The sequence below is a fragment of the Chiroxiphia lanceolata genome, chromosome 32, assembly GCF_009829145.1.
Source record: "Chiroxiphia lanceolata isolate bChiLan1 chromosome 32, bChiLan1.pri, whole genome shotgun sequence".
In the NCBI taxonomy this organism is placed as follows: Eukaryota; Metazoa; Chordata; class Aves; order Passeriformes; family Pipridae; genus Chiroxiphia; species Chiroxiphia lanceolata.
The window spans coordinates 549205-572910 of NC_045668.1; the positions used below are offsets into that span (position 1 = coordinate 549205).

A 23706-nucleotide genomic window follows, 5' to 3' on the forward strand; every position below is an offset into this window, starting at 1 on the left:
AGCAGAGGTGCTCCATCTTTCTGAGCACCTTCGTGGCCTCCTCTGGACTCAGTCCAACAGCTGGAGGTCCTTGCTGTGCTGAGGAGCCCAGAGCTGGAGGCAGCACTCCAGCTGGGCTCTCCCAAGGGCAGAGCAGAGAGGCAGAATGCCCTCCCTCCACCCGCTGGCCACGCTGCCTTGCACGCAGCCCAGGACACAATTGGCTTTCTGGGCTGCGAACGCACATCGCCGGCTCATGTCCGGCCTCTCCTCCAGCCCAAGTGCTTCTCGGCAGGGCTGCTCTGCCCCTCTTCATCCCCCAGCCTGCACTGATACAGGGGCTACCCTGAGCCACGGCCAGCATCTTGCTCTGGCTCTTGGTAAACCATCAGCAGATTGCCATGGGCCCACTTCTCCAGCTTGTCCAGGGCCCTCTGGATGGCATCAGCTGTGTCAACCACACCCCTCAGCTCAGGGTCAGCTGCAAATTTGCTGAGGGCGCACTCCATCCCTTCCTCTGGATCATTAGTGAAGAGATTAAAGAACACTGGGCCCAATCCAGATCCCTGAGGGACACCACTTGGCACTGATGGCCCTCAAGACTCTGAGCCATTGATCACCACCTCTGCATGGGACTGTTCACCCAATTTCTTATCTGTCTAACAGTCCACGCATCGAATCCATCTCTCTCCACTTTGCAGAGAAGGATGTTGTGGGGGACTGTGTCAAAGGCTTTCCAGAATGACAGGGAAATGACATGGGTAGCCCTTGTCCACTGATGCTGTCACTCCTTCTTAGAAGGCCACCAGGTCGGTCAAGCAGGACTTGCCCTTGGGGAAGCTGTGCTGGTGCTTGGAATCACCTCCCCGTCATCCATGTGCCTTGACAGAGCTTCTAGAAGGATCTTTTCCATCACCTTCCCAGGCACAGAGGGGAGGCTGACAGGTTGGCAGTTCCCAGGGCCCTCCTTTCTACCCCTTTCAGAGATGGGGACAGTGGGTTTCCCTTTTTCCCGTCACCCCAAATCCCCAAACTCCTCCAAATTCCCCCTAATTCCCCAAAATCTTCCCCCAGATCTTCCCTAAACCCCCTGATTTTCCCCAAAAATACCCTCAGACCCCCCAAATTCCCTCCCAACCCCCCAAAATCTTCCCCTAAAGCCCCATATCCCCCAAATCTTCCCCAAATCCCCGAATCCCCACAAAATTTCCCCAAATCCCCCAAATTACCCCCAAAATCTCCTCCAAACCACCCAAATCCCCTCAAATCTTCCCCAAAGTCCCCAAATTCTCCAAATTCCCCTCAAATGCCCCCAAATCCCCCCAAATCTGCCCCCAAATTCCCCAAAATCTCCCCACAAATCTCAAAAAATCTCCCCAAAACCCCCTGATTTTCCCCAAAAATCCCCTCAGATCCCCCAAATTCTCCCCCCAAATCCCCCAAAATCTTCCCCCGAATCCCCAAACTCCCCTTAATAATTCCCCAAAATCTTCCCCCAAATCTCCCCTAAACCCCCAATTTTCCTCCTAAAATCCCCTCAGACCCCCAGATTCTCCCCAAAATCTTCCCCCAAACCCCCATATCCCCCCAAATCTTCCCCCAAATCCCCCAAAATCTTCCCCAAATCCCCCCAAATCCCCCCAAATTCTCCCCCCAAATCCACCCCAGACCCTCCCAAACCCCCCAAATACACTCTAAATCCTCCCTAAACCCCTAAAAATATCCCCAAGTCCCCCCCAAAACCACCCCAAATCCCCCCAAACACCCCTAAGTCTCCCAAAATCCCCCCAAAATATCCCAAATCCCCCCCAAAATATCCCAAATCCCCCAAGCCCCCCAAATTCTTCCCCAAAACCCCCAAATTCCCCAGAACCCCCTCAAATCCCCCCGAATCTTCCCCAAAACTCCCAAATTCCCCAAAATCTTCCCCAAATCCCCCAAAAATCTTCCCCAAAATGTCCCCCAATCCCCCCAAATCCCCCCCAATCTTCCCCAAAACATCCAAAATCTCCTCCAAAACCCCCAATTTCTCCCCCAAAATCCCCTCAGACACACCAAATTCTCTCCCCAAATCCCCCAAACCCCCCAAATTCTCCAAATTCCCCCCAAATCCCCCAAATCTTCCCCTAAATCCCCCAAAATCCCTCCAATCTGCCCCCAAATTCCTCCAAATCTGCCCACAAATCCCCCAAAATATCCCCATGACCCCTCAATTTTCCCTAAAAATCCCCTCAGATGCCCCAAATTCTCCCCCCAAAATCTTCCCCCAAAACCCCAGATTCCCCAAAATCTCCACAAATCTGCACCCAAACCCCCAAAATCCCCAAAATTTCTCCCCAACCCCTCCAAAATTTCTCCCCAACCCCTCCAAAATTTCTCCCCAAACCCCAAATCCCCCCAAAATCTCCCCAAATCCCCCAAATCTTCCCCAAATTCCCCCCAAAATATCCCCCAAATCCTCCCCAATCCCCCCAAATTCCCCAGAAACCTCCCCAAATCCCCCAACCCCCCCAAAATCTCCCCCAAATCCCCCAAATTCCCCCAAAATCTTCCCCAAACCCTCCACCCCCCCAAATCTTCTCCAAATCCACAAAATCCCCCCAAAATCTCCCAAAATCTCCCCTCAAATTCCCCCAAAATCTCCCCAAAATCCCCCCAAAATCTTCCCCAAAATCCCCCCAAAATCTCCCCCAACCCCCCTAAAATCTTCCTCAAACCCTCCATTCCCCCCAGAAATCTTCCCCAAACCCTCCAACCCCCCTAAATCTTCCCCAAAATCCCCTCAGACCCCCCCAAACCCCGCCCCCCGCGGGGTGGGGGAGGGGTGGGAAGGCGCCACCTGCCCCCCAAATTGGGGGGCGTGACCGCTCAATTAATCGGCGCTAATTATCGATCGGCCGTTAATTATTAACGCGGGGCCATTTGATAAGGGAGGAGACCCCCCCCCAGGTCCCCCAAATCGCCCCCAAATCCCCCCCATGGGGATCCTCCTTTTCCTCCTCCTCCTCGGCGCGACCCCCGGTGAGGGGGGAGGGGCCCCAAATTTGGGGAGGGGGAGGGGGAGGGGAAGGGGTCGGGAGGGGATTTGGGGGGGATTCTGGGGGGGATTTGGGGAGTTTAGGGGTATTTGGGGGGGATTTGGGGGGATTTAGAGGAGAATTGGGGGGATCTGGGGGGGATTTGAGGGGATTTAGAGGAGAATTGGGGGGATCTGGGGGGAGATTTTGGGGGGGTTGGGAAAGATTTGGGGAATTTGGGGGTTTTGGGGGGAGATTTTGGGGGATTTGGGGGGGGGAAGGTTTTGAGGAATTTGGGGGTTTTTGGGAAGATTTGGGGGATTTGAGTGGAGATTTGGGGGGTTTTGAGGAAGATTTGGGGGGATTTGGGGAGTTTGGGCGGTCTTAGAGAAGAATTGGGAGGGTTGGGGGGAGATTTTGGGGGATTTGGGGGGATTTTGGGAGGATTGGGTGGGTTTGGGCAGAGATTTGGGGGGTTTTGAGGAAGATTTGGGGGGTTGGGGGGGGACTTAGAGGAGAATTGGGGGGGTTGGGGGGAGATTTTGGGGGATTTTGGGAAGATTGGGGGGGGGTTGGGGGGTTTGGGGGGATTTGGGGGGAGATTTTGGGGGGTCTGGGAAAGATTTTGGGAATTTGAGGGGTTTTGGGAATTTTTGGGGGGTTTGGTGGGTTTGGGGGGTTTAGAGGAGAATTGGGGGGGGTCGGGGAGATTTTGGGGGTTTGAGAAAGATTTGGGGAATTTGGGGGTCTTCGGGAAGAATTTGAGGAGGGATTTGGGGAGGATTTAGGGGTCCCGGGTGGAGTTGGGGGAAATTTGGGGATATTTTGGGGGTCCCGGGTAGGTTTTAGGGGTATTTGGGGGTATTTCGGCGGTCCCGGGGGGGATTTGGGGGTATTTCGGGGGCCCCGGGGGGGGTTCGGGGGTCGTGACCCCCCCTCGTCCCCCAGCGCGGGGGTCCCGTCGCATCGTGGGGGGCTCGGAGTGTCCCCGGGGGTCGCACCCGGCCCTGGTGGCGCTTTTCCAGTTCGACCAGTTCGTGTGCGGGGGGGTCCTGCTGACCCCCCAGTGGGTGCTGAGCGCGGCCCACTGCGCCACCAGGTGGGACTGGGAGGGGATTGGGAGGGGATTGGGGGGCACTGGGAGGGACTGGGAGGGGATTGGGGGGCACTGGTTGTTGCTGGGAGGCTCTGGGAGCTGCTGGGGGACCCTGGGAGCTACTGGGAGCACTGGGGGTTACTTGTGGTTACTGATGTACACTGGTGCATACTGGTGGTTACTGGTGCATACTGGGGGGGGTCTCACCGGTGCCCCCCTCAGCGCCCTGCGGGGGGGCACAGCCTGGGGGGGCCGTGGTGCCCGATGGCACTGGGAGCTACTGGGGAGCACTGGGAGGTTACTGGGGGGCACGGGGGGGCACTGGAGAGTACTGGAAGCACTGGGAGGGTACTGGGGGGGTTACTGGGAGCACTGGCAGCTACCGGGGGGCACTGGGAGCTACTGTGGGCCACTGGGGGGGGGTACTGGGAGCACTAGGGGGTTACTGGGGGATGCTGGGAGCTACTGGGGGCACTGGGAACTACTGGGGGGCACTGGAAGGGAACTGGGAACTACTGGGGAGCACTGGGGGATATTGGGGGGATACTGGTGGTTACTGGTGCGTACTGGGAGCACTGGGGAGTTACTGGTGCGTACTGGTGCATACTGGGGGATCTCACCGGTGCCCCCCTCAGCCCCCTGCAGGTGCAGGCGGGGGGGCACAGCCTCTCGCAGCCCTCGGGGCACGAACAGTTCGCGGCGGTGGCGGAGCTGGTGCCGCACCCGGAATTCCAGGGGGGAGGAGATCCCGGATTCCAGAGGGACGGAGATCCCGGATTCCAGAACCGATCCCACGACCTGCTGCTCCTGCGGGTGGAGCCCCCCTTCACCTGGACCCCCCTGGTGCAGCCCCTCCCCCTCCCCGAGGACCCTCCAGACCCCGGAGAGAACTGCACGGCCATGGGCTGGGGGAGCACGGGGGGGGAGCTGGGTGAGAGACTGGGGGGACTGGAGGGGACTGGGAGGACTGGGATGGACTGGGACAAACTGGGAGACCAGTAAAGGAGGGACTGGGATGGACTGGGATGAACTGGGAGGGTTGGTGGCATCAGCTCAGGGTTCCAGGGGTCCCCAGGTGGGGGGTGTCCCTGTCCCAGGTGTGTCCCATCTGTCCCCAGGTGTGTCCCCAGGTGTGTCCCAGGTGTGTCCCAGGTGTGTCACCCTGGCCGTGTCCCCACAGACTCGTACCCGGACGTCCCTCAGTGTGTCACTGTGGCCGTGCTGGGTGACACCGAGTGCCAGGTGTCCTACGGGCCGCAGGTGACCGAGGACATGCTCTGTGCCGGCGTCCCCGAGGGCGGCAAGGACTCCTGCCAGGTACGGCCAGGGGACACCACCCCGGCCCCAGGTGACACCACCTTGTCCCCAGGTGTCCCCACCCTGTCCCCAGGTGTCCCCACTCTGTCCCCAGGTGACAACACCCTGTACCCAGGTGACAACACCCTGTCCCCAGGTGTCCCCACCTTGGCCCCAGGTGCCACCATCGTGTTCCCAGGTGTCCCCACCCTAGCCTCAAGTGTCCCCACCTTGTCCCCAGGTGTCCCCACTCTGTCCCCAGGTGTCCCCACCCTGTCCCAGTGTCCCACTCCCACGTCCCCAGGTGATACCACCTTGTCACCAAGTCCCACCCACTTGTCCCCTTGTCCCATCCCCCTGTCCCCAGGTGTCCCCACCTGGTCCCCAGGTGCCACCCCCTTGTCCCCAAGTCCCAACCACTTGTCCCCAAGTGCCACCATCATGTCCCCGTGTCCTTCTCCCATCCCCTTGTCCCCAAGTGCCACCCACTTGTCCCCAGGTGACACCACTTGGTCCCCAAGTCCCACCCCCTTGTCCCCAGGTGTCCCCACCCTGTCCCCAGGTGACACCACCTCATCCCCTGGTGCCACCACCCTGTCTCCAAGTCCCATCCCCTGTCCCAATCCCAGGTGTCACCATCATGTCCCTGTGTCCTTCTCCTGTGTCCCCTCCCCTTGTCCCAGGTGCCACCATCATGTTCCCAGGTGACACCACTTGGTCCCCAAGTCCCATCCCTTGTCCCCAAGTCCCACCCTCCTTGTCCCCAGGTGCCACCATCATGTCCCTGTGTCCTTCTCCTGTGTCCCACCCCCTTGTCCCCTGTGTCCCCTCCCATGTCCCCCCTTGTCCCCTCTCCCACCTTGTGGGTGTCCCTGGTGCCACCCTTTGTGTCCCCTCTCGTCCCCAGGGTGACTCTGAGTGTCCCCAATGCCACCCTTTGTGTCCCCAGTGCCACCCCCGTGTCCTCAGTGCCACCCTTTGTCCCCCCAGGGTGACTCCGGGGGTCCCCTCGTGTGCCAGGGGCTCCTCCAGGGCATCGTGTCCTGGGGGGAACACCCCTGTGGGCAGCCGGGGCGCCCGGGGGTCTACGCCAGCGTCCAGTGGCACCTCCAGTGGATCCTGGGGGTCATCGGGGGGGCAGAGACCCCCTGACCCCCCCAAAAAAACCCTGACCCCCCCCAAACCCACCCTGGGACCCCCCGACCCTCCTGAGACCAACCAGGACCTTCTGAGACCAACCAGGACCTGGGCTGGACCAGGGGAGGCATCGGGGGGGGGGGACAGAAACCCCCCAGGGGACCTCCGAGACCCCCTGACCCCCCCCGAAAAAAATCTGGGACCCTCTGACCCCTCTGACCCCACCCTGGGACCCCCTGACCATTCTGGGATCAGCCAGGACCTCCTGAGACCAACCAGGACCTGGGCTGGACCCGGGGGGATCGGGAGGGGGCAGAGACCCCCCCAGGGGATCTCCGAGACCTCCTGACCCCCCCCAAAAAGTACCCCAACACGCCCCAAACCCACCCTGGGACCCCCCGACCCCATCAAATCACCCCAGTGACCCCCTGACCCCCAAAAAACCTCCTGACTCCCCAAACCCACCCTGGGACCCCCCGACCCCTCTGTGACCCCTTGACCTCCCCAAATCCCCCTGGGACCCCAAAGTGACCCCCTCACCCCCCCAAAAAACCCCTGTGACCCTCTGACCCCCCTGTGACCCCCTGACCCCCCCAAAACCCCCCCTGACCCCCCAATAAAGCCCCTTTGGCATCGCTGGGCTGGTTTTTGAGACTCCCGGGGGGTGAAAATGGGGGGAAAAAATGGGGGAAGAGGGGCAGAATCGGGGGGAAAAGGGGGAGAAATGGGGAAAAAATTTTGGGGATCCCGGGCTTGATTTTGGGACGGTTTTGGGATGGATTTCGGGGGTCCCGGGGTGGATTTTGGGGCGGTTTGGGGGGATTTTGGGGCTCCCGGGGAGGATTTTGGGGCGACTTGAGGGAATTTTGAGGGTCCCGGGGTTTATTTTGGGGGTCCCGGGGTGGATTTTGAGGGTCCTGGGTGGATTTTGGGGCAGTTTTGGGGGATTTTGTGGGTCCCAGGGTGGATTTTGGGGCAGTTTTGGGGGATTTTGGGGCTTCGGGGGTGGATTTTGGGGTGGTTTGGGGGGATTTTGGGGGTCTCAGAGTGGATTTTGGGAGGATTTGGGGGGATTTTAGGGGTCCTGGGGTTTATTTTGGGGGTCCCGTAGTGGATTTTGGGGTGGTTTTGTGGGATTTTTGGGAAATTTTGGGGCGGTTTTGGGGTGGTTTGGGGGGATTCTGGGGGTCTCGAAGTGGATTTTGGGGGGATTTTGAATGATTTTGAGGGTCCCGGGGTGGATTTTGGGGTGGTTTTGGGGGATTTTGGGGGTCCCGGGGTTTATTTTGATGGTCCCGGGGTGGATTTTGGGAGTCCTGGGTGGATTTAGGGGCGATTTTGGTGGATTTTGGGGCGGTTTTGGGGGCTTCCAGGGTGGATTTTGGAGGTCCCGGGGTAGACTTTGGAGGATTTGGGGGGTCCAGAGGTGGATTTTGGTGGTCCCGGGGTGGATTTTGAGGCGGTTTTGGGGGATTTTGGGGGTCCCGGGGTCGATTTTGGGGAGGTTTTGGGGGATTTTGAGGGTCCCGGTGTGGATTTTGGGGCTCGCGGGGCAGATTTTGGGGCTCCTGAAGTAGATTTTGAGGCGGTGTGGGGGGATTTGGGGGGTCCCGGGGTGGATTTTAGGGCTGCTTTGGGGAATTTTGGGGTCGCGAGGTGGATTTTGGGGGTGCCGGGGTGGATTTTGGGGTTCCCCTAACCCTAACCCCTAGCCCGGACAGCGAGAGCTTTCTGGGCGGGCACCTTTGGGCTGGGAGGAATCTTCATCCGTACTGGATTTTGGGAGGGATCGCCCCCAGACCCCTGATCCTCCCCAGACTGCCGGTACCGCCCCTGGGAGCACCCCCACGCCCTGGTACCGCCCGGACCCCCGGATCACCCCCAGACTCCCAGTACTGCCCGGACCCCCAGTACTGCCCCCCTCCGATCACCCCCAGACCCCGGTACTGCCCCCCTGATCACCCCCACACCCCGGTACTGCCCCCCCGATCACCCCCAGACCCCGGGACCCCTGGACTGCCGGTACTGCCCCCCTGATCACCCCCAGACCCCGGTACTGCCCCCCCGATCACCCCCAGACCCCGGTACCCCTGGACTGCCTGTACTGCCCCCCAGACCACCCCCAGACCCTGGTACTGCCCCCCTCTGATCACCCCCAGACCCTGGTACTGCCCCTCTGATCACGTCCAGACCCCAGTACCCCCCAGACCACTGGTACCACCCCCCAGATCACCCCCAGACCCCGGTACCCCCCAGACCACTGGTACCACCCCCCAGATCACTCCCAGACCCCGGTACCCCCCAGACCACTGGTACCACCCCCCAGATCACCCCCAGACCCCGGTACCCCCCAGACTGCCTGTATCGACCCCCGCATCACCCCTGGGGTCGCCTCCAGCCGCCGAGATACCCCCAAACCACCCCCCAGGGCTGGCTCCCCCTTTCCGGTACCCCCCAGCATTGCCCTCTCCCCCTCCCCTGGTACCCCCCGGGGGCTCCTGGTGCCCCCAGTCCCCCTCCAGTCCTCCCAGTGCCCCCCCACTGGTGCTGTGGGGACCCCTCTGGTATAGCCCACCCCCCCAGGGAGAGCCCCAAACCCCCCCAAAGCCCCCAGTTCTCCTTCGACCAGCCCCTCCTAGTACCGCCTCAGACCTAACCCAAAATCACCCAAAACCACCCTAAAATAAACCTGGGAGCCCAAATTCACCCAAACCCATCCCAAAATCCATGCCAGGACACCAAAAATCCTCAGCAGGAGCCCCAAAATCCACCCCGGGATCCCAAAAATTGCCCAAAACCACCCCACAATCCACCTCGGGACTTCCCGAATCCACCCCGGGAGCCCCAAAATCCCCCAAAACTGCCCCAAAATCCACCCCATGACCCTCGAAATCCACCTAGGAACTCCCAAAATCCACCACTGGACCCCCATAATCCACCCCGTGACCCTCAAAATCCACCCCTGGACCCCAAAAATCCCAAAAAACCACCTCAAAATCCACCCCAGGACCCCCCAATTCCCCAAAACTGCCCCAAAATCAAATATGGGACTTCAAAAATCCCCCAAAACCGCCGTAAAATCAACCCTGGGACTCCCCAAATCCACCCTGCGAGCCCCAAAATCCCCCCAAACCTCCCCAAAATCCACCCTAGGACCCCCAAAATCCATTCGGGACCCCCAAAATCCACCCCGGGAGCCCCAAACCCCTCCAGAACAGCCCAAAAATCCACCCCGGGATCCCCAGAACCCACCCCGGGAGCCCCAAAATCCCACAAAACCACCCCAAAATCCACCGCAGGACCCCCAAAATCCCCCAAAACTGCCTCAAAATACATCCTGGGACCCCCAAAATCCCCCAAAACCGACCCAAAATCCCCCCAAACCACCCCAAAAATCCACCTCGAAACCCATAAAACCAACCCGGGACCACCAAAATCTGTCAAAATTGCCCCCAAATCCACCTCAGGACCCCCAAAATCCACCCCTGGACCCCCTAAAATCCACACTAGGAGCCACAAAATCCCCCCAAACCATCCCAAAATCCCCCAAAACCACCCCAAAATCCACCCCAGGACCCGAAAATCCCCCCAAACTGCCCCAAAATCCCCCAAAACAGTCCCAAACTCAACCCTGGGACCCCCAAAATCCACCCCGGGACACCCAAAATCCCCCCAAAATGTCCCAAAATCCACCCCGGGACCCCCAAAATCCACCTTGGGACCCCCTAAAATCCACCCCGGCAGCCACAAAATCCCCCAAAACCACTCAGAAATCCCACAAAACCACCCCAAAGTCAACCCCGTGACCCCCAAAATCCACCTCAGGATCCCAAAAATCCACCCCGGGACCACAAAAATCCCCCAAAACTGCCCAAAAATCTCGAAAAACCACCCCAAAATCCCCCAAAACCACCCCAAAATCCTCTTCAAGACCCCCAAAATCCACTCCGGGCCCCACAAAATCCCCTCCGGGCCCCCCAAAATCCCCCAAAACTGCCCCAAAATCCTCCAAAAGTGCCCCAAAGTCTTCCCTGGGCCCCCCAAAATCCAACCCGGGAGCCCAAAATCCACCCGGCACCCACAAAATCCCCCAAGACCATCCCAAAATTAGTCTTGGGAGCACAAAATTCACCCCGGGATCCCCAAAATCCCCCAAAACCGCCCCAAAATCCACCCCGGGACCCCCAAAATCCCCCAAAACCACCCCAAAATCCACCCCAGGACCCCCAAAATCGACTCTGGGACTCCAAAATCCAGCTCTAGCCCCCAAAATCCCCCCAAACCGCCACAAAATCCACACTGAGACCACCAAAATCTACCTCAAGATGGCCAAAATCCACCCCAGGACCCCCAAAATCAACTCTGGGACTCCAAAATCCACCTCTAACCCCCCCAAATCCCCCAAAACCGCCCAAAAATTCACCCTGAGATCACCAAAATCTCCCTCGAGATGCCCAAAATCCACCCCGGGACCCCCAAAATCCCACAAAACCACCCCAAAATCCACCCTGGCACTCACAAAATTCCTCCAAAACCGCCCAAAAATCCAGCCCTGGAGCCCCAAAATCTCCCAAAACTGCCCCAGAATCCTCCTTGAGACCCCCAAAATCCACTCCGGGACCCCCAAAACCACCCCAAAATCCACTCTGGGACCCTGAAAATCCACCCCTGGAGCCCCAAAATCTCCCAAAACTGCCCCAAAATCCACCCGGGGACGCCGAAAATCCACCCCAGAACCCCCAAAATCCCCCCAAATCACCTCAAAATCCACTCCGAGCCCCCCAAAATCCCCCCAAACCACCTCAAAATCCACTTTGAGACCCCCAAAATCCACTCCGAGCCCCCCAAAATCCCCCAAAACCACCCCAAAATCCTCCAAAAGTGCCCCAAAATCCTCCCCAGGCCCCCCAAAATCCAGCCCGGAAGCCCAGAATCCAATCCGGGAGCCCAAAATCCACCCAGCACCCGCAAAATCCCCCAAGACCACCCCAAAATTTATCTCCGGAGCCCAAAATTCACCCCAGGATCCCCAAAATCCACCAAAACCGCCCCAAAATCCACCCCAGGACACCCAAAATCCCTCAAAACCGGCCCAAAATCATCCCCGGAACCCCCAAAACCCACCACAGGACTCCCAAAATACTCCAAAATCCACCCAAAATCCTCCCCGGGACCCTCCAGTTCCCCTGGCCCCGCCCACCCGATAATTTCGTCACATATGGGCGGGGTCTGGGAGCTCTGGGAGACATTGGGAGGGAACTGGAGGGTCACTGGGAGGGACTAGGAGTGATACTGGGAGGGACTGGAAAGGACTGGGAGTGATACTGGGGGTGAACTGGGAGGGACTGGGAGGGACTAGGAGGGGATTGGGGGGGACAGGGAGGGAACTGGAGGGTCACTGGGAGAACTGGGAGTGATACTGGGAGGGACTGGGAGGGACTGGGAGCGATACTGGGGGTGAACTGGGAAGGACTGGGAGTGATACTGGGGGTCACCACCCCAAACAAACCCCACCCACCGAAAAATAAATCCCGCCCACCTCCAACCGAGTGGGTGGTGCTTTGCCGGTGTCACGTCATGTCACTTCCGCCAATCGACAATAGGGACACGCCTCCCCCCAGTTCAAACCAGTTCCCTCCCAGTTCCCTCCCAGTGCCCCCTTTGGGCGTCCCCTGCTTGTCTCATTTGTTTAACCCCACCCCTCGGAGAGCACCCTAATTTGCATATCCAAGCCCACTAGTCTGCATGCCTCTGAGTTGCCTTAATTTGCATAGCCATGCCTCCCACTCTCCCTTATTTGCATATCAACGCCACTTCCCATCTCCTTGTCCTGGTTCATTTGCACAAGCCCGCCCCCACGGTCCCATCTCATTTGCATATTAACACCACTCCCCCACCTCCTTTGCCTCATCCTTATTTGCATAACCCCACTCTGACATACCCTCATTTGCATTACCCCACCAGTCTCCCTCTGTCCTGCCTTCATTTGCATGGCCCCGCCCACCACGGCTTGCTCTCAGTTGAATACCGTCCCACGTCACTGACCCTCCCCAATTGCGTTGCCACGCCCCTGTCCTTTGCATAACGAGCCCTGCCCACAAACGAGCCTCATTTGCATAAATAAAAGCTAAATCTTGTTTTATTTGTGATCGTTGGGCATCATTTGCATGGACACGCCCCCAAAAGCGACCCCTCATTTGCATGGACATGCCCCAAAAGCAGATCCTCATTTGCATGGACACGCCCCAAAAGTAGATCCTCATTTTCATGGACACGCCCCCCAAAAGAGATCAAGGCCCCCCCAAACTGACCCCAAGGACTCAAAATTGCCCCCAAGGGTCTCCCAAAGAGACTCCAGGACTCCCAAACTGCCCCCAGGGACCTCCAAAACTGCCCCTGGGACCCCCAAAACTAACCCAGGGACCCCCAAACTGCCCCAGGGATCCCCAAACTGCCCCCACAGTCCCCCAAACTGCCCCTGGGACCTCCAAAACTGCGCCAGGGACCCCTAAAACTAACCCGGGGACCCCCAAACTGATGCCAGGGACCCAAAATTCGCACCGAGGGCCCCCTAAACTGCCCCAGGGCCCCCCAAACTGCCCCCGGGACCCCCCTCAGAAGTCCCAGATGTCGAGGCCCCCCCGTATGTGCCCGAAGCCCCTCAGGCAGCGCCGCTCAGAGCGACCCCCCCGCGAAACCACCTCGACCTGCACTTCCCGGCCCAGGGGGTCACCAAAAGCGACCCTGTGGCCACAGACCCCATGGCCACCAAAACTGCCCCCGTGACAACCAGAATTGCCCCCGTGACCACCAGCTTGACCATCAGCCCTGGGGCCACCACCCCTGCAGCCACAGCCCCCGTGGCCACCAGAACCACCCCCGTGACCACCAGAATTGCCCCCGTGGCCACCAGCTTGACCACCAGGCCCTGGACCATGAGAACTGCCCCCGTGGCCACGAGAGCAGCCCCCATGGCCACCAGCTTGACCACCAGCCCCAGGGCCACCAGCCCTGCAGCCACAGCCCCCGTGGCCACCAGAACTGCCCCCACGGCCACCACCCTCACAGCCAGTAGCCCCTTGGCCACCACCCCCCTCCTGGCGGCCGCCACCACCATTTCCAGGCCCCTCAACCCCGTGGCCACCACTCCCATCCCAGTGGCCATCACCCCCCTCCTGGTGGCCACCACTCCCATCTCCAGGTCCCCCAACTCCATGGCCACCACAGGGCCCATCCCAGTGGCCACCCTGCTCTCCCCCCTCACCCTCCCATTGCCTGTCTGCCCCGGTAGCCACCCTGACCCCGCGCTTGCCCAACGCCAACCGTGGCCTCCCCTTGTCCAGGGCGGCCAGGAGGGCGCAGGCCATGCACAGGTCACCGCTGGCCACTGACCCGCAGCGCCCGCAAGCCCCTGGCGGTTCCCCCGCGCCCGGCGCCGCCCCCAGGGCCAGCCGGTGCCCCGAGTGGGCCAAGGCGGCCACGGCCGCCGGCCGGGCGGCCTCCAGGTCCTTGAGGAGGGCGCGGGGGTGGCCCCGGAAGGCCAAGGGCGCGTGGTGGCACTCGGAGCTGGCATAGGAGAGCCCCAGGAAGTGGGCGTAGAGCACGATCTCCCTCTGCGCCGCGTGACGCAGCGGCTTCAGCCGTGGCACCGCTGGGCGGGTGGCGTTGGGTTGGGGGGGGGTCTGGGTGGGTTTCCTTGGGTTCCTGTTGAATTTCGTTGGGTTTCCGTTGCTGTTTCTTAGGTTTCCCTTGAGTTCTGATGAATTGTCGTTGGGTTGCATTGAGTTTCTGTCGAATTTTGTGGGGTTTCTTTTGGGTTCCAATGAGTCATGGTTGGGTTCCATTGGGTTGTCGTTGGGTTCCACTGGGTTTCTGTTGGGTTCCACTGGGTTTCTGTTCAATTTTGTTGGGTTTCTGTTGGGTTCCGATAAGTTGTCATTGAGTTCTGATGAGTTGTCATTGGGTTCCATTGAGTTGTTGTTGGGTTCCGATGAGTTGCCGTTGGGTTCCGATGAGTTATCATTGGGTTCCGTTGGGTTTCCATTGAGTTCCGATGAGTTGTCACTGGGTTCCGTTGAGTTTCCGTTGGATTCCGATGAGTTGTCGTTGGGTTCTGTTGGGTTTCTGTTGGGTTCCTTCTTGGTGGTCCCAGTGGCCTCATCGGCCTCATTGGCCTTATTGGTGGCCCCAGTGGCCTCGTTGGTTGCCCCGGTGGCCTCGTTGGCCCCAATGGCTTCGTTGGTGGCCCTGGAGAACTCACTGGTGGCCGCGGTGGCCTCGTTGGTGGCCCCGGTGGCCTCATTGGCCGCGCGCCGCAGCCGGGCCACATCCCCGCGCAGGAAGTTCATCAGAACCGTCTCGGCCACGTCATCAGCGTTGTGACCTGGGGGGGGGCCCAGTGACCACCAGTCACCTCCCAGTAATACCCAGTGACCTCCCAGTGACCTCCCAGTGACCAGTAGTGACCTCCCAGTGAGCACCAGTGACCTCCCAGTAACAGCCAGTGACCTCCCAGTGACACCCAGTGACCTCCCAGTAACACCCAGTGACCTCCCAGTGACACCCAGTGACCTCACACTCACCCCAATCCCATCCCAGTTTCCCCCAAGCCTCCCCCAGTCCCTTCTACCCCCTCCCAGTCCCCCTGAATCCCCTCCCAGTCCCTCCCGCTCCCCTCCCAGTTCACCCCAGTCCCCTCCCAGTGCTCCCAAATCCCCTCCAAGTCCCTCACAGTTCCCCCCAGTACTCACCAGTTGCTATCCAGTCGGCCCCCATCTCCCTGGCCCCTCTCTCTAGTACCTCCCAGTCGCCTCCCAGTCCCCCCCAATCCCCACCCAGTCCCTCTCAATCCCCACCCAGCCCCCCCTACTCCCTCCCAGTCCCCTCCATTCCTCTTCCAGTCCCTCCCACTGCTCTCTAACCCCCTCCCAGTCCCCCCCAGTGCTCCCAAGTCACTACCCACTCTGCACCCATCTCCATGGCCCCACTCCCACTCCCCTCCCAGTCCCTCCCAATCCCCTCCCAGTCCCTCCCAGTCCCCCCCAGTCCCCTCTCTGTCCCTCCCAGTCCCCCCCAGTCCACCCCAATCCCCTCCCAGTCCCTCCCAATCCCCTCCCAGTCCCCCCCAATCCCCTCCTAGTCCCTCCCAGTCCCACTCAATCCCCCCTAGTCCCTCCCACTCCCCCCATCGCTCACCAGTCACTATCCAGTCGGCCCCCATCTCCCTGGCCCCCCTCTCCATTGCCCTCCTCCTGAGGACCCCACAGAGGGTGCAGCGGCTCCTCCCGCCCAGCGCCGGCCCCGCCTGGTCCACGGTGAGCCCGAAGAGCTCCCGGTGCTCCACCACGAGCAGGGGCAGGGGCAGGGCCAGGGCCACCTCCCTGAGGGCCACCAGGGAGGGTTCTCGGTAGCCGGAGATGCCCTCGTCCACGGCCAGCAGCGCCAACTTCAGCCCCAAATTGTGGCACCGATCCAACTGGGACAGAACGTGGGCCAGTACGGTGGAATCTTTGCCCCCCGAGGCCGCCACGGCCACCCCCTGCCCCGGTTTGGGGGTCCCCGAGGGGTCGCCGAGCAGGGCACGGAGGGTCTCGGCCTCGAAGGCGGCAACAAAGCAGTGGCGGCAGAAGGGGAGGAGGGAGCGGGAGCGCAGCAGGGATGAGGGGTTGGGGCAGCGGGAGCAGCGAGGGGGGGGCATGGCCGGGCCTGCAGGGGGGAAAAAGGGGAAAAAGAGGGAAAAAGGGTCAGAGGGAGGTGGGAATTCCAACAAAAAAATGGGGATTCCCCACAAATAGGGATTTTTGGGCCTAAAATGGGTGCTTTTGGTCCTAAAATGAGGTGTACGTTCGGTCCTAAATTGGACACTTTTGGTCAAAAAAATGAGTATTTTCGATCCTAAAATGGGGGGTGATTTTGGTCCTAAAATGGACAGTTTCAATCAAAAAAATGGGTATTTTTGGTCTTAAAATGGGGGGTGGTTTTGGTCCTAAAATGGACAATTTCAATCAAAAAAATGGGTATTTTTGGTTCTAAAACTGGGAGGAGGGTTGGTCAAAACATGGGAATTCCCCACAAATGGGGATTTTTGGACCTAAAATGGGTGGTTTCGGTCCTAAACTGGACAGTTTTGGTCAAAAAAATGGGTATTTTTGGGCCTAAAATGGGAGGTGGTTTTGGTCCTAAAATGGACACTTTTGATCAAAACAATGGGTATTTTTGGTTCTAAAAAGGGGGGTGGTTTGGTCCTAAAACAGGCACTTTTGATTAAAAAAATAGGTATTTTTGGTTCTAAAATGGGGGATGATTTTGGTCCTAAAATGGACAATTCTGGTCAAAAAAATGGGTATTTTTGGGCCAAAAATGGGGGGTGGTTTCGCTCCTAAAATGGACACTTTTGATCAAAAAAATGGGTATTTTCGGTTCTAAAATGGGGGATGGTTTTGGTCCTAAAACAGACACTTTTGATTAAAAAAATGGGTATTTTTGGTTCTAAAATGGGGGATGTTTTTGGTCCTAAAATGGACAGTTCTGGTCAAAAAAATGGGTATTTTTGGGCCTAAAATGGGGGTGGTTTCGGTCCTAAAATGGATGGTTTTGGTCAAAAAAAAGGGTATTTTTGGTCCTAAAATGGATGTTTTTGGTTAAAAAAATGGGTGGTTTTGGTCCTAAAATGAGGGGTGGTTTCGGTCCTAAAATGGACAGCTTTTGGGTATTTTTGGTTCTAAAATGGGGGGTGGTTTTGGTCCTAAAATGGGTGGCTTTGGTTAAAAAAATAAGTATTTTTGGTCCTATAATTAGGGGGGGGTGTTGGTCAAAAAATGGGAATTCCCCACAAATGGGGATTTTTGGGCCTAAAACGGGTGGTTTCGGTCCTAAAATGGACACTTTTGATCAAAAAAATGGGTATTTTTGGTTCTAAAATGGGAGGTGGTTTTGGTCCTAAAACGGACACCTTTGGTTAAAAAAATGGTTATTTTTGGTCCTAAAATTGCGGGGGGGTTGGTCAAAACCAGGAATTTTTGGACTCAAATGGGTGTTTTCGGGTCCAAAAACGAGAATCTTCAAAAACGCATGAATTTGGTTAAAAAAAAAAAAAGGACCTTTTAGCCCCCCAAATGCTCATTTTTACACACAAAAGGGGTATTTTTGAGAACTAAAATGGTCTTTTTCAGCCAGAAAATGAGACTTTTTGGTTCCAAAATGTGAATTTTCAGCCCTAAATCGGTAGTTTTGGACCAAAAACGGGTATTTTTGGTCCAAGATGGATGTTTTTAGCCCCAAAATGGACACTTTTAGACCCAAAATCAATACTTTGGGTCAAAACATGGGAATTTTCTGCCCGAAATTGGTAATTTCGGTCAAAAAATGAGTATTTATACTCTCAAAACAGGTATTTTTGGACCTAAAATGGGTAGTTTTGGACCTCGAATGGGTATTTTGGGTCAAAAAATGGGATTTTTTAGCCCCAAAATGTGTATTTTTCGGCCTAAAATGGACATTTTTAGACACGAGTTTGGTATTTTTGGCCACAAAATGAGAATTTTTGGTCCCAAAATGGGGATTTTTTGGAAGTAAAATGAGAGAACTTTGAACCTAAAATCCCCCTCAGAGCCCCCAAAACTCTTCAGAACCCCCTCAAGAGTCCCCTTAGACCCCCCCAAATCCCCCTCGGACCCCCCAGATTCCCCCCCGAGACACAAATAGTCCCTCCCAGACCCCCCCAAATCCCCCTCAGACCCCCCCAAATCCCCCCGGGGACCCCAAAACCCCCCAAACCTCTCCAGCCCCCCTGGGGACCCCCAAATCCTCCCCCAAGAACCCAAATGGTCCCTCCCAGACCCCCCCAAACCTCCCCAACCCCCCCTCGCACCTCCCAATTCCCCTCCCCGAGACACAAATGGTCCCTCCCAGACCCCCCAAATCCCCCTCAGAGCCCCCAAATCCCCCCGGGGACCCCCCCAACCCCCTTCCGAGACACAAATGGTTCCTCCCAGACCCTCCAAATCCCCCCGGGACCTCCAAATCCCCCCCATGGGACAGAAATGGTCCCTTCTTGGACCCCACAACCCCCCCCCCGAGCCCCCAAATCCCTCCCTGGACCCCCCAAATCCCCACCACCAAAACCCTGATTGGTCTCTCCCAGACCCCCCAAATCCCCCTCAGAGCCCCCAAATCCACCCCCTGGACCCCCCAACTCCCCCCGTAAACAGAAATGGCCCCTCCCAGACCCCCCAAATCCCCCTCAGAGCCCCCAAAACTCTTCAAGATCCCCCCAAAACTCCCCTTGGACCCTCCAAATCCCCCTCGGACCCCCCAAATCCCCCCCCCCCTCGGACAGAAAGGGTCCTTCCCAGACCCCCCAAATGCCCCTCAGAGCCCCCAAATCACCCTTTGGATCCCCCAACCCCCCCCCCCGAGACACAAATGGTTCCTCCCAGACCCCCCAAACCTCCCCTGGGACCCCCCAAACCCCCCCGTTCCCCCCTCTCCCCCTCCGTCACCTTCTGTTGGTTTGGCCCGTCCGGGGCCTCCTCGCACTTTTCCCGCCGTGCCCCGCGCGTACTCAGGCCACGCCCATCGCAAACGACCAATCGGTGCCTTCTCTCCCATCCTTAACCCCGCCCCGCCCCGAATCGACCAATCCACGCGCGACTTCTGGGTGTAACCACGCCTACGAGCCACTTCCGGGTCAGTGTATCCAATCAGAGCGAAAAGGGGCGTGACCCGAGGGTGGTTAAGGTCCCGCCCACAGCGGAAATTTAAAGGGGCCGCGGCCCCGAATTCGGGGGCAGGCCTTAAACGGGAGGCGGAGCTTGTGGAAGGGCGGGTCTTGACGGAAAAGGGCGCGGTTTGACGGAAAGGGGCGTGGTTTGGTGGAAAGGGGCGTGTTTTCATGGAAAAGGGCGTGTCTTTAAGCACGACCCCCTCAAAACAGGGTGTTTTTTGGGGGGTCACGAGGTCTCGGGGAGGGGTGTGGGGGGGTCAAAGGGCCACCCAATCAGTTGCTGAGCCGGCGGTGGGTGTGTCCCTCTCCGACTCCTCCCTCTGATGCCCCTCCCCCCTCCGCAGTCGCTGCCATGGGCCCCCCCAGGACCCTTGGCCTTGTCCTCCTCCTGCTCGGTGAGGTCCCTCCCCCACCCCGGGGGGACCCCTGCCCCTCCCCCACCCCTGCCCCACCACGCGGGACCCCCTCTACCCCTCTCTCACCCCGTGGGACCCCTCCTGCCCCTCCCCCACCCCACAGCCTGAAAGGGGAAGTGGAAGGACGGGGGGTGAGGGAGGGGAATGGGGGAGGGGTGAGAGGGTCCAACTCTCCCCCAACCCCAGGGGAGACCCTGGAGGACCCTCCCCCATCCCGAGGGGACCCTCCCCAGCTTTTGGGGGGCCCTGACCCTCCCCCACCCCTGCGATGACCCTCTGCAGCCCCTCCCCCACCCCAAGGGAGACCCATCCTGCTTCTCTCCCAGCCTCCCCAGTCCCTCCTCTCCCCCATTTCTGCCCCTCCCCCACCTCCGTGGGCTCTCCCGGCCCCTCCCCCACTGCTTCTGACCCTCCCCCACCCCAAGGGAGATCCATTCCGACCCTCCCCCACCCTTGGTGACCCTTCCCAGCCCCTCCCCCGCCCTCCTGTGGGGTGAGGTGGGGGAGAGGCTCATTTGGGTCCCTCCCCTCCCCCCCTTTTCCCCCCTGCAGGGGCAGCGATGGCCGAGAAAGGTGGAGGGGCCCTGCCCCCACCCAGGGGCACTGGGGGGGAGGGGCCTGGGGAGGGTCATTGGGGGGCATTTGGGGGGTCCCAGGGGTCATGGGGGTCAACTGGGGGTCATTTGGAGTCAGGGGGTCATTTGGATCCAGGGGGTCATGGGGGTCATTTGGGAGGGGCCCAGGGGTCATGGAGGACAACTGAGGGTCATTTGGGGTAAGGGAGGTCAGGGGGGTCATTTGGGTGGGCCCAGGGGTCATTTGGGGTCAGGGGGTTTGGGGGGAGTCTGGGGGGGTTCCTGGGGGATCATGGGGGATCACAGGGGTCATGAGGGGTCACGAGGGGTCACGGGGGTTGGAGGGGCCTGCGGGGATCACTAGGGGGGCCTGGGGGGTTATCTGGGGTCATTGAGAGTCATTTGCAGTCATGGGGGTCATTTCGGGTCACTGAGAGTCATTTGGGGTCGTGGGGGTCATGGGGGTCATTTGGGGGGTCCCAGGGGTCATGGAGGTCAACTGGGGGTCATTTGGGGTCAGGGGGGTTGGGGAGGTCAGGGGGGGTCACTGGGGTCATTTCGGGACAGGGGGGTTGGCGGTGTCTGGGGAGTCATTTGGGGTCATTGAGGGTCATTTGGGGTTGGGGGGTCAGGGAGGGTCATTGGGGGTCATGGGGGTTGGGGGGGTCTGGGGGGTCATTTGGGATCATTGAGGGTCATTTGGGGTCAGGGGGGTTGGGGGGGTCTCTGGGAGGTCATGGGGGGTCACAGGGGTCATGGAGGGTCTGGGGGCTTCCCTGTGGGGGTCTGGAGGGTCATTTGGGGTCATGGGGGGTCACAGGGGTCATGGAGGATCAGGGGGGTCAGGGAGGGTCAATGGGGGTCATTTGGGGTCAGGGGGGTTGGGGAGGGTCCCTGGGGGGTCATGGAGGGTCACAGGAGGTCATTTGGGGTCAAGGGGTTTGGGGGGTCCTAGAGGGGTCAGGAGGGGTCACTGGAGGGTCTCAGGAGGGTCCCAGGGGTCATGGGGCTTTGGGGGGCGATGGGGGGGTCATGGAGGGTCACTGAGGGGGTCATAGGGGGCTCATGGGGGGTCACAGAGGTCACAGGGTGTCATGGGTTGGGGGGTCACTGTGGGGGTCATGGGGGTTCCGGGGGTCGGGGGTCACTGGGAAGTTCATGGGGGGTCACAGGGGTCAGGGGGTCACTGGAGTGTCCGGGGGGGTTCCATGGGTTGGGGGGTCACTGGTGGGGTCATGAGGGGGTCACAGGGGTCGGGAAGTCACTGGGAGGGTCATGGAGGGTCCCGGGGGTTCGGGTTCACTGGGAGGGTCATGGGGGGGTCCCGGGGGTTGGGGGTCACTGGGGGGGTAACTGGGGGGTCTTGGGGGTGCCAGGGGTGACTGTGTTCCCCTCCCACCCCAGAGTGCTCGGGGTGGGGGGCGGGGCCGGTGGCCGCGCTCATCATCACTGACATCGCCCTGAGCCTGGCGCTGGCTGGGGCCGCCTTCTGGGCCGGGGGGAGGGGCAGAGGTGAGGGGGAGGGGCCTAATTGGGAGGGGGTGGAGCCAAAGTGGGTGGGGGAGGGCCAGAGGTGAGGGGGAGGGGGTTTATGGGTAAAGGTGGAGGGGCGGGGAGAGGGGTTTTATGAGCAGGGAAGGGGTAGACGTGAGGGGGAGGGGCCATATGGGTGGGGAAGGGGCAGAGTAAGGAAGTGGGTGGGGCAAGAGCGAGAGGGCGTGGCAAGGGCACTGCCTGGCGCGATGGGCGTGTCCCGATGCGAGGGGCGGCGTCCGAGAGAAAGGATGGGGTGGGGCTTTTGTCCGGGGGGGCGTGTCCCGGAGCAGCGGGCGGGGTCCGCGCCAGGCGCGTCCCGCTCTGACCCCGCCCCCGCCCTTCCCTCAGCCCCGCCCAGGCCCCGCCCCCCTGAGCAGGACTCCGCCTACCAGGAGCTGCAGGGCGCTCGCGCGGACCTTTACAGCGAGCTCAAGCGCTGAGCCACGCCCCCTCCCCGCCCACCCCGCCAATAAATCGCTCCGTTTGGCCGTTTTGCTCCGATTTGGCCCTCCAAAAAATATGTCTTCTTTTTTTTCCCACTTCCGGGTTCGAGTCGTCGGCGGGGGGAAGGCGCTGTCTGGTGACGTCATCCCCGCGCGCCGAAAGAGGGGCCGCGGGGCGGGCAGAAGTTCCCTCAGCGCTTCCCAGGCCGTGATGGCGGCGGCGGCTTCTCCTGCGGCCGCTCCGGGCGGAGCCGCCCCGGGAGGTCTCGCAGGGCCCTCGGCCGGCCCGGCCGTGCCCGCGGGGCCCGGCGCCGCTGCCGCGGGGGCGGCGGGAGCCGCTCCCGGCGCAGGGGGAGGCGGAGCGGCGGCGAAGAGCGGCGAGGAGCGGCTGAAGGAGATGGAGGCCGAGATGGCGCTGTGAGGATCGGGGGGGATGAAGGGGCGGGGCTTTGTGGCCATGGCAACGCGGGCGGGGCCGGGCGGGCTGCGGGGAAAGGAGGCGTGCCATGGCAACGCAGGCGGAGCTTTGGGGTGGCCATGGCAACGGGGGCGGGGCTTGGGTGGGTCTTGGTGGTGGTGGGCGGGGGAAGGCCTGAGGGTGGCCATGGCAACGGGGGTGGGGCTTGCAGGTGGTGGGTGGAACCTGAAGGTGGCCATGGCAACGGGGGCGGGATCGCTCTGGTGGGTGGGGCTTAGAGGCAGGAGGGGCTTTGGGGTGTTAATGATTGTGGGAGGGGCTTGGAGGTTAATGGCGATAGTGGGTGGGGCTTGGGGCAGTGGGCGGGGTTGGGTTCCTATGGCAACATGGGCAGGGTCTAAGGGGTTGGGGTGGGCAGGGCTTGGTTTTCTCGTGGCCATGTGGGCGGGGCCAGGGGCTTGGTGATGGGGGTGTTATTGGGAGGGCCCTGGGTGTTACTGGGAGCACTGGGAGGGTGCTGGGGTGTCACTGAGGTGTTACTGGGAGCACTGGGAGGGTGCTGGAGGGTCACTGGGGTGTCACTGGGAGCACTGGGAAGGTCACTGGTGTCACTGGGGTGGTGTCACTGGTGCTCCTCCCCCCCCAGGTTCAAGCAGGAGGTTTTGGGGGCTCCAGGCCCCACCCCCGGGGACCTGCTGGCCCCACCCCCCATCCTGCGGCCAATCATCGCCACCAATACCTACCAACAGGTGACCTTTGACCCCCGAAAATGACCCCTGACCCCCCCAATGTCCCCCCAATGTCCCCAATATCCCCCAATATCCCCCCACTGTCCCCAATGTCCCCCCAATGTCCCCCACTGTCCCCAATGTCCCTCCAATGTCCCCCAATGTCCCCCAATGTCCCCAATGTCCCCCAACGTCTCCCCAACGTCCCCAATGTCCCCAATGTCCCCCCAATGTCCCCAATGTCCCCAACAACCCCAATGTCCCCCCAGTGTCCCCCAGTGTCCCCAATATCCCCCCAATGTCCCCCCTTTTGGATATGTTTGGCATCATCCAAACACAGG

The 23706-nt window shown here is 60.1% G+C and overlaps 4 protein-coding genes across 13 annotated transcripts in view; 2 read left to right on the plus strand and 2 right to left on the minus strand.

The window, feature by feature from the left end:
- LOC116779902 (ribosome-binding protein 1-like) overlaps positions 1-23706 on the minus strand; it is a 552013-nt gene that overhangs the window by 438396 nt on the left and 89911 nt on the right. The gene's annotated exons all lie outside the window — the stretch shown is intronic.
- On the plus strand, positions 2958-6893 carry LOC116779897 (trypsin-like). The gene is made up of 5 exons (XM_032674394.1): positions 2958-3000; positions 3945-4095; positions 4728-5023; positions 5273-5409; positions 6379-6893. Exons 1-5 carry the CDS (start codon positions 2958-2960, stop codon positions 6538-6540), a joined length of 789 nt encoding a protein of 262 aa, XP_032530285.1. The 3' UTR covers positions 6541-6893.
- On the minus strand, positions 12656-19479 carry LOC116779898 (transcriptional regulator ovo-like). 5 transcript variants are annotated; one of them, XM_032674397.1, is made up of 5 exons: positions 19026-19479; positions 15721-16230; positions 14593-14908; positions 13489-14466; positions 12656-13419 (listed from the first exon to the last, which is right to left on the minus strand). In XM_032674397.1, the coding sequence occupies exons 1-5, from the start codon at positions 19417-19419 to the stop codon at positions 13140-13142; spliced, it is 2478 nt and encodes an 825-aa protein (XP_032530288.1). In that variant the 5' UTR covers positions 19420-19479; the 3' UTR covers positions 12656-13139. The 5 variants fall into 5 exon arrangements, with proteins under 5 accessions (XP_032530288.1, XP_032530290.1, XP_032530287.1 ...); XM_032674399.1 differs by having other exon boundaries at positions 13489-14336; positions 14526-14908; XM_032674396.1 differs by having other exon boundaries at positions 13489-14908.
- TYROBP (transmembrane immune signaling adaptor TYROBP) lies at positions 19566-22314 on the plus strand. Its single transcript, XM_032674427.1, has 4 exons — positions 19566-19644; positions 20218-20238; positions 21645-21752; positions 22125-22314. The coding sequence occupies exons 1-4, from the start codon at positions 19602-19604 to the stop codon at positions 22214-22216; spliced, it is 264 nt and encodes an 87-aa protein (XP_032530318.1). The 5' UTR covers positions 19566-19601; the 3' UTR covers positions 22217-22314.